At 49.2% G+C, this 8,106-nt stretch overlaps 1 protein-coding gene across 1 annotated transcript; it reads left to right on the top strand.

Annotated features, from left to right (window-relative positions):
• Positions 1-438: 438 nt before the first annotated feature.
• JUN (Jun proto-oncogene, AP-1 transcription factor subunit) lies at positions 439-3,297 on the top strand. Its single transcript, XM_012785130.3, has one exon. It carries the CDS (start codon positions 1,539-1,541, stop codon positions 2,541-2,543), a length of 1,005 nt encoding a protein of 334 aa, XP_012640584.1. The 5' UTR covers positions 439-1,538; the 3' UTR covers positions 2,544-3,297.
• The last annotated feature ends 4,809 nt before the right edge of the window (positions 3,298-8,106 follow it).

The following is an 8,106-nucleotide window of genomic DNA, read 5'->3' as shown; positions in this document are numbered from 1 at the left end:
CGGCCCGCCGGCCCGCGCGGTGGCGAGGTGCCCGGGACGGGCCTCGAGCCCCACCCCAAGAGGGGAAATACCGCCCCCCACCCCCGCCCGCACCTTTGGCCCCGGACAAGTGGCCGCGTTCCCCAGCCTCCCGGGTCCCCGCGTCCCCAGCGCCCCGGTCCGGCGCTGTGAACTTGAGCCCGCCTCCGTCAGAGGCTGGGAGCGTTCGCCCGCTCGCGGCGGCCACCGTCACTAGACAGTCAAACCCCAAGACGTCAGCCCACAATGCACCGGGCGGGCCGGGAAAGACGGGCTGGGGAGGAGACGGGGGACTGAGGGGCGAGCGGCGTGCGGGAGGGGGAGGGGGGCAGGAGGAGAAAGAAGGGCCCAACTGTAGGAGGGCAGCGGAGCATTACCTCATCCCGTGAGCCTCCGCGGGCCCAGAGAAGAATCTTCTAGGGTGGGGTCTCCATGGCGACGGGCGGGCCCGCCCCCCTGAGGGCGACGCGAGCCAATGGGAAGGCCTTGGGGTGACATCATGGGCTATTTTTAGGGGTTGACTGGTAGCAGATAAGTGTTGCGCTCGGGCTGGATAAGGGCTCAGAGTTGCACTGAGTGTGGCTGAGGCGGCCGGGCGGGAGCGGAGGCGCGCGGACTCAGGCAGACACACACAGACAGACACCGCCAGCCCGCGCGGCAGTAGAGTCCGAACTGCACATCTCTGTTTTCTCTTCCATCGTCTCTCCAACTGCCCAGAGCTAGCTCCTGTGGCTCCCGGGCTGGTGTTTTGGGGAGCGCCGGGAGAACCCCTTCTCCAGCCGCCCCCGGGAGGAGAGCCCCGCTTCTCGGGCGCCGCTGACAGCAGCGGAGAACGGCGACTGCCCGCGCGTCCTCCGGGGAAGTCGGAGAGCGACTGCAGCAGCGAAGAACTTTCCCGACCGCGAGGAGCGGGGACGAGCGCCCCTGGGTCCCGGAGCGAACTTTTGCAAACCTTCCCTGCGCCTTAGGCTGGCCCCTCGGCGGTGAAGACGAGAGGACGGCGGAGAGAGGCGCGACGTGCGCTCGGCTTCGCTCGCACCGGTCGTTGAACTTGGGCGAGCGCGAGCCGCGGCCGCCAGGCGCCCCCTCCCCCTCGCCGCGGAGGAGGGGACAGTCGTTGGAGTCCGGGCCCGCCGCCGGCCGGCCACTGCGGGGTCCGCGCTGACCCGCGCCGCCGGCAGAGCCGCTGCGCCGGGAAGCGGTTTCGTCCGCGGGCACCGAGGAGCCGCGGGGACCGAAGAGCGCTCAGTGAGTGACCGCGACTTTTCAAAGCCGGGCTGCGCGCGCGAGCCAACAAGTAAGAGCGCAGGCGGCGTCTTAACCCTACGCTCCCTGGAGCGAGCTGCTGAGGAGGGTGCAGGGGAGAAGACAGCCGGCGGGTGCGCGAACTCTTAGAGAAACTTTCCCCGCCAAGGGCCCCGGGAAGCGCGGGTGTTCCCCGCTTTGCCGGAGCGCTGTTGCGGCCCCGAAACTTCTGCGCGCAGCCCATACTAACCCCACGTGAAGTGACGGACTGTTCTATGACTGCAAAGATGGAAACGACCTTCTACGACGATGCCCTCAACGCCTCGTTCCTCCAGTCCGAGAGCGGCGCCTACGGCTACAGTAACCCCAAGATCCTGAAACAGAGCATGACCCTGAACTTGGCCGACCCGGTGGGCAGCCTGAAGCCGCACCTCCGCGCCAAGAACTCGGACCTCCTCACCTCTCCCGACGTGGGGCTGCTGAAGCTGGCGTCGCCCGAGCTGGAGCGCCTGATAATCCAGTCCAGCAATGGGCACATCACCACCACGCCGACCCCCACCCAGTTCCTGTGCCCCAAGAACGTGACGGACGAGCAGGAGGGCTTCGCCGAGGGCTTCGTGCGCGCCCTGGCCGAACTGCACAGCCAGAACACGCTGCCCAGCGTCACGTCCGCGGCGCAGCCGGTCAGCGGGGCGGGCATGGTGGCTCCCGCGGTGGCCTCGGTGGCGGGCGGCAGCGGCAGCGGCGGCTTCAGCGCCAGCCTGCACAGCGAGCCGCCGGTCTACGCCAACCTCAGCAACTTCAACCCGGGCGCGCTGAGCAGCGGCGGCGGGGCGCCCTCCTACGGCGCGGCCGGCCTGGCCTTTCCCGCGCAGCCCCAGCAGCAGCAGCCGCCGCCGCAGCCGCCACACCACCTGCCCCAGCAGATGCCTGTGCAGCACCCGCGGCTGCAGGCCCTGAAGGAGGAGCCGCAGACAGTGCCCGAGATGCCCGGCGAGACGCCGCCCCTGTCCCCCATCGACATGGAGTCCCAGGAGCGGATCAAGGCGGAGAGGAAGCGCATGAGGAACCGCATCGCTGCCTCCAAGTGCCGGAAAAGGAAGCTGGAGAGGATCGCCCGGCTGGAGGAAAAAGTGAAAACCTTGAAAGCGCAGAACTCGGAGCTGGCGTCCACGGCCAACATGCTCAGGGAACAGGTGGCACAGCTTAAACAGAAAGTCATGAACCACGTTAACAGTGGATGCCAACTCATGCTAACGCAGCAGTTGCAAACGTTTTGAGGAGAGACTGTGGAGGGCTGAGGGGTAACGGAGAAAAAAAATAATACAGAGAGACAGACTTGAGAACTTGACAAGTTGCGACAGAGAGAAAAAGGAGTGTCCGAGAACTAAAGCCAAGGGTATCCAAGTTGGACTGGGTTGCGTCCTGACGGCGCCCCCAGTGTGCACGAGTGGGAAGGACTTGGCGCGCCCTCCCTTGGCGAGGAGCCAGGGAGCGGCCGCCTGCGGGCTGCCCCGCTTTGCGGACGGGCTGTCCCCGCCCGAACAGAACGTTAGACTTTTCTTTAACATTGACCAAGAACTGCATGGACCTAACATTCGATCTCATTCAGTATTAAAAGGGGGGAGGGGAGGGGGTTACAAACTGCAATACTGTAGATTGCTTCTGTAGTACTCCTTAAGAACACAAAGCAGGGGGGTGGGCTGGGGCGGGGAGGCGGGAGGGAGGTTTGTGAAAGTGAGGCTGAGCCTACTGATGAACTCTTTTCTGGCCTGCCTTCGTTAACTGTGTATGTGTATATATATATTTTTTAATTTGATGAAAGCTGATTACTGTCAATAAACAGCTTCATGCCTTTGTAAGTTATTTCATGTTTGTTTGTTTGGGTGTCCTGCCCAGTGTTGTTTGTAAATAAGAGATTTGGAGCACTCTGAGTTTACCATTTGTAATAAAGTATATAATTTTTTTATGTTTTGTTTCTGAAAATTCCAGAAAGGAGATATTTAAGAAAATACAATAAAATATTGAAAAGTACCCCCCATCCTTTTTTCTGCATCATCTATAGATAATAGATATCTAGGTGGAGTTGAAAGAGTTAAGAGTGTCAATTAAAATCACTGTCAGTGCTTCTTACTATCAAGTAGTAAAAACCATTCTCTATTAGACTTTAGAAAGAAATGTACCTGATGGTATCATCAGTTTATACTCTTCCCTCCCCCAAAAATCTATATAGAATTGCTTTCCAAAGAATAGGGTGGTGTTTCCCCGAGGCTGGAGGAATGGGGGTTGCAGTGGAGAGGGACAGCCCACTGGGAAGTCAAACATTTAAAAGTTTGGGATTGTATCAAGTGGCATGTGCTGTGACCATTTATAATGTTAGTAGAAATTTAGTAGATGCTTATTCTCAAAGCACGAACTGGTGACAGATTTTACAGAAGACATATCCTTCCAATTTGGAATCTTTTCTTTAACAATTCCTAGATTAAAAAGATGGTCTTTGCTTATGAATATTTATAACAGCATTCTTGTCACAATAAATGTATTCAAATATCAATAACATCTTGAATTGCTTTCCCTTTACTACTTTTTTCTTCCAAAGTTATGTATTGAAGCTTTTCTTTCAGTTGTGGAGGTTAACATTACTGCAATCTGAAGTTAGTTGGTAATTAAGAAGCAACGAATTTAGGAAGAGTTAAACTAGAAGTTCTGATCTGGATGAAAGATTCTCCCAATTTCATTAATCCCTCTTCTCTTTTTTCCTGTCTCTGTCTCTCTACTCCTCCCCTCCCAAATAAACACCTATGCCTAAGGAAATTACTGGTCTAGCTAGCAGTGTAGCATTTGGGATCTGTCTATAGTTTATTCCTTAATTTGTTTCTAAAATAATCAAGCTTGTTTAAATAATTATTATAGAATCAGTCTCAAAAGGTGATAATTTAATACTTATGGAAAAGATTCGCAAGAGAAAACACGAACAAAACAATGATTACATGTGTAAATCAAACCTCAGCTCTGGGGAAATGGCAAACTTGTATTCTGTCTACAGATATAACTTAGGAGATCAACAAGGCAGTACTCAACAAGGGAACAATTTTTGCTTGGTTGCTTTTCATCCCAAGAGCCACAGTGATTATCAAGCAGCAAAAGCAATTTGATATCCAGGAATATTTCACAAACCACTAATTGAGGCAGGGCTGTTTGCTCATTAGCAGTGCTCTAGTACCCAGCAGGTCTGGGAGTGCTAATATCCTGCCTGTGGCTGTAAATCCAAACACAAAGAGTTTCTCCTTAGGAGTATATCTAGGAGTGGAAGAGATTGGATAGGCTTGTTAGCTATCAGATACACCCTACTGTTGTAATAACACTTCTTGAACAAAGGGTTACATGGAGCAGAGCCCCGAGTTTGCCAAACAGTGAATTTGCTGATGTCAGCAACCCGGAAGGTGAGTTGATTTTGACCATATGTAGGAATAGTCAGCAGAGGGACAATAAAGCACTTTGGGGTGGGGCTCTGTGGAAGCTAAACAAGAGCCGACTAGAAAAAATAAGCAGGCTGGGGAATTAATTACCTGCAAAGGTAGACTAGGCCCAGACAGCAGTACAGCACAGAAAAGCCACACCACTCCCAGTTAGTTCTCTTTGGATCGCAGTGTTAAAAAAAAAAGTCCGAAACTCAGGCCTATCCCCACACTTGATTGTTTCAACTAATACTCTTTATATCCCTGCTATTCTAACCATTCTAACCAAAAGAAGTGGAAAAAATAATTGTGATAGAGGAAATTAGCACATGACCTCCTGTAAACTTTGGAAGCAAAAGATCAGCTAATTACTTGTAAACGCCCAATGTTTAATTTTATTGTGAGCCTTCAATGAGTTATTCTTTAGGTAACACTAATAGTTGGAGAGGATGAAGTGAGTGGCACATAAAGCCATTAGTCCTCTCTTAGTTTGTACATACATATAAAAAATAAATAGTTCGATCAGATTCTTAACCCTCTGTGTCCATTGGGCAGAGTGTTCATTAACTCAATGAAAATGCCTACAAAATTGTGTGTGTGCATATGCACATGTACACACCCACTTTGGGATAGAGAGATAATTAGCTTCTATTTAGAGCTCTTACCCGAGGGGGGAGGGGGGCATGGGCAATATAAGTAACCTTAACACTTGTACCCCCATAATATGCTAAAATAAAAAAAAATTTTTTAATTAGCTTCTATTTGGCCCTCTTAGAGTTCTATGACACAAAAAAGGTTAATAAACTATAAACTGAACGGCTACATGACCACCATCAAAAACATCTTTGTATGAATCTGAATCCCATGCTCTTACCCCTCCAAGTTTCTGCTTGCATCCCTTTGCCTGAAATACCTTCCCTTCTGGTTCAACTGATGAATTCTACCTGTTCTTCAAGGCTTGGAATAAGTGGCACCTTCTCTGTGAAGCCTTCCTTGCTAATTCCATCTTCAGTTGGAATAAACACTTCTCCATTGAGCAGCATAACATTTTATCAAAACTTTTATAATAGCACTTACCAAAGTGTATTATCATTGTGAGCCTCTGTGTCTCCTGGCCGGAACCCTATCTTATTCATCAGTGGATTCCCAGAGTCCTAGTGTAGTACATGGCACATAGTAGATGTTCATAAAGTTCATGTTTGATGACTGAACGAACAAGTAAACTGAACCTTCCTCCAGCATAATTCCAAGTCTTAATTTTCTTCTAGTACAATATATTTCATCCATTTCCAGGTGCATGACTTCAGATGGATGGAAGACCCCCTCCTCACAAAGTCAAACTGGCCAATCACCAAGTTCTAAAGCCTAGTTCTCAAAAGCCTAGTTCTTGAAAGAATTAAGCTGTTAAAACATTCATACTTCCAGCCACACAGAGTGTCCCTTCCGGCCTCCAGTAATGCAAGTGGGCATCTTCTTATATAAAATGGGTCTGCCTGAAACATTAGGCTTGGAGGTAACAATGAGGCAATATAATATTTAGGCAGACACAAAAATAGGTCCAGATCTGCTTCACTAAAAATAACCAATTTCATTGATAATGACAGAGAGGACTTTCTATTTGTGAAGTTAGGTAAGTTTCATGGGCCCATAAGTTAGTACCCAATGTTTGCTTGCAGAGACAGGTATAATGCTAATCTATCTATTCCTTGTGTCCTTTCATTATTAGAGAAGTACATGGGTTGAGCAAAAGAAAAAGACAAAGCCTTTTAGTGTCTCTGCCACTGGTCTCCACCATCCACTTCTATAGGGATCAAGTGGACCCTCCTGGAAGAAGTGAAGAGTTAGAAGCTGGAATGCGTCAGAATGTGAACCTATCTCTTCCTATCTCTAGAACCTAACCCTAGTTATTTGATTTGGGGGCTTTTAGACATCCCAAAGAAGGGCTTCCCCATGGTTCTGAGTCTCCTTGGGTCCCTACATTTGGCTGTGTGGATTCAGCGATGAGCAAGATGTGATCCTATTCTTAAGGAACTCACATTCTGGTGGGCAGGAGTGTGGAGATGAAGTAGAAACTATTCCAATGGCACAAGACACATGCTATAAGAAAGAGATGCCAGATTGGGGGAGAAGGAGCTATTTTTAGGAAAGGCTTCATGGGAGAGGTGACATTTGAGCTCATCCAGTGGGATTCACTAGGCGGCAAAGGCTGGGGGAGGAACTGTGTGCAAAGACACAGAAGCATGAGAAAACACGATGTGTTTAGGGACCTGTAAGCTGCTCAGAGAGGCCGGGAAGGAAGGCATGAGAAGAAAAGTGAAGGGAGGTAAGGCAGAAAAGTTTAAGGCTCAGGTTGAGAAGTAATATCTGTGCTGTGTTATCCTCTGGGTGATGGAGAAATGTAGAAGGATTTGAAGTAGAATAGGGCCCCTCACCTTGAGAAAGATTTAAGCTGGCAACAGTTTGGAGAATGGACTGGTAAGGAAGAGGTCAGGTAAGAACAAAAAACACCAGAGGTTTTTAGTGTCATTTACAATGCCTGTGATATTTATTCCTAGAGTTGGGGGAGAAATGGGAAGAAGATGGCTTGGTCCATGACATATTTCTCACACAGCTTTCTGACAAGTTAGGCCTAAGGAGGGATGTCACGAAGTTCACTTGCCACCTGTACTGAGTGTCCCATACTTGGGTTTTCTTCTCCACTGTGTCAACTTGACATCCTGAAAGAAAATTATCTAATAGAACAGCCCAGAGCCCACCTGCTCAGTGGGAAGCTCAAATAAGCAAATGTGAAAGAAATCATCCTGTGACTGCCTAGGCCAGGCCTCTCAGGGTGACAGCACAGAGTTGGTCTTCACTACTGCAAAACCAAACCTAATTTTATCTAGTCACCCAGAATTGATGAAGATCAGTGAGACTAATTGACCCAAACTCTTTGACCTATAAACAAAGAGGCCAATGGTTTTATTGATGTTGAGGTAATTGGATAACAGCACCTTACATTCACATAATAACACTCATTTTCTACAGCAAGTAATATTGAATTCTATTTTGTGCCAGAAACTAGGAACACAGCAGAGAGTGGAATCAATAGCATGCCTCCCCTCATGGAGTTTATAATCTAGTTAAGATAGACAGTTTATAAAGATACACACAAACACTTGGACAAGAGCAATGAAGAAAAAGAACTGGGCACTATTAACACATTCACTGCCATGTGAGTTGTATTTAATTCACGTTAGTTTTCAGCCCAGGGCCTAGGGAAGCAAAACCTGGGCAAGACCCTGCCATTGGTTCATGAAAATCTTACTTGTTGTTATTGTTATTGTTACAATAAGAGTCACTTATTGTATTGTTACAACATATTGTTACATTGTATTGTTACAAT

Source organism: Microcebus murinus, chromosome 2 (genome assembly GCF_040939455.1).
Source record: "Microcebus murinus isolate Inina chromosome 2, M.murinus_Inina_mat1.0, whole genome shotgun sequence".
Lineage (NCBI taxonomy): Eukaryota > Metazoa > Chordata > Mammalia > Primates > Cheirogaleidae > Microcebus > Microcebus murinus.
The sequence above is the reverse complement of the archived record's forward strand: the minus strand, read 5'-3'. Positions and strand labels throughout refer to the sequence as shown.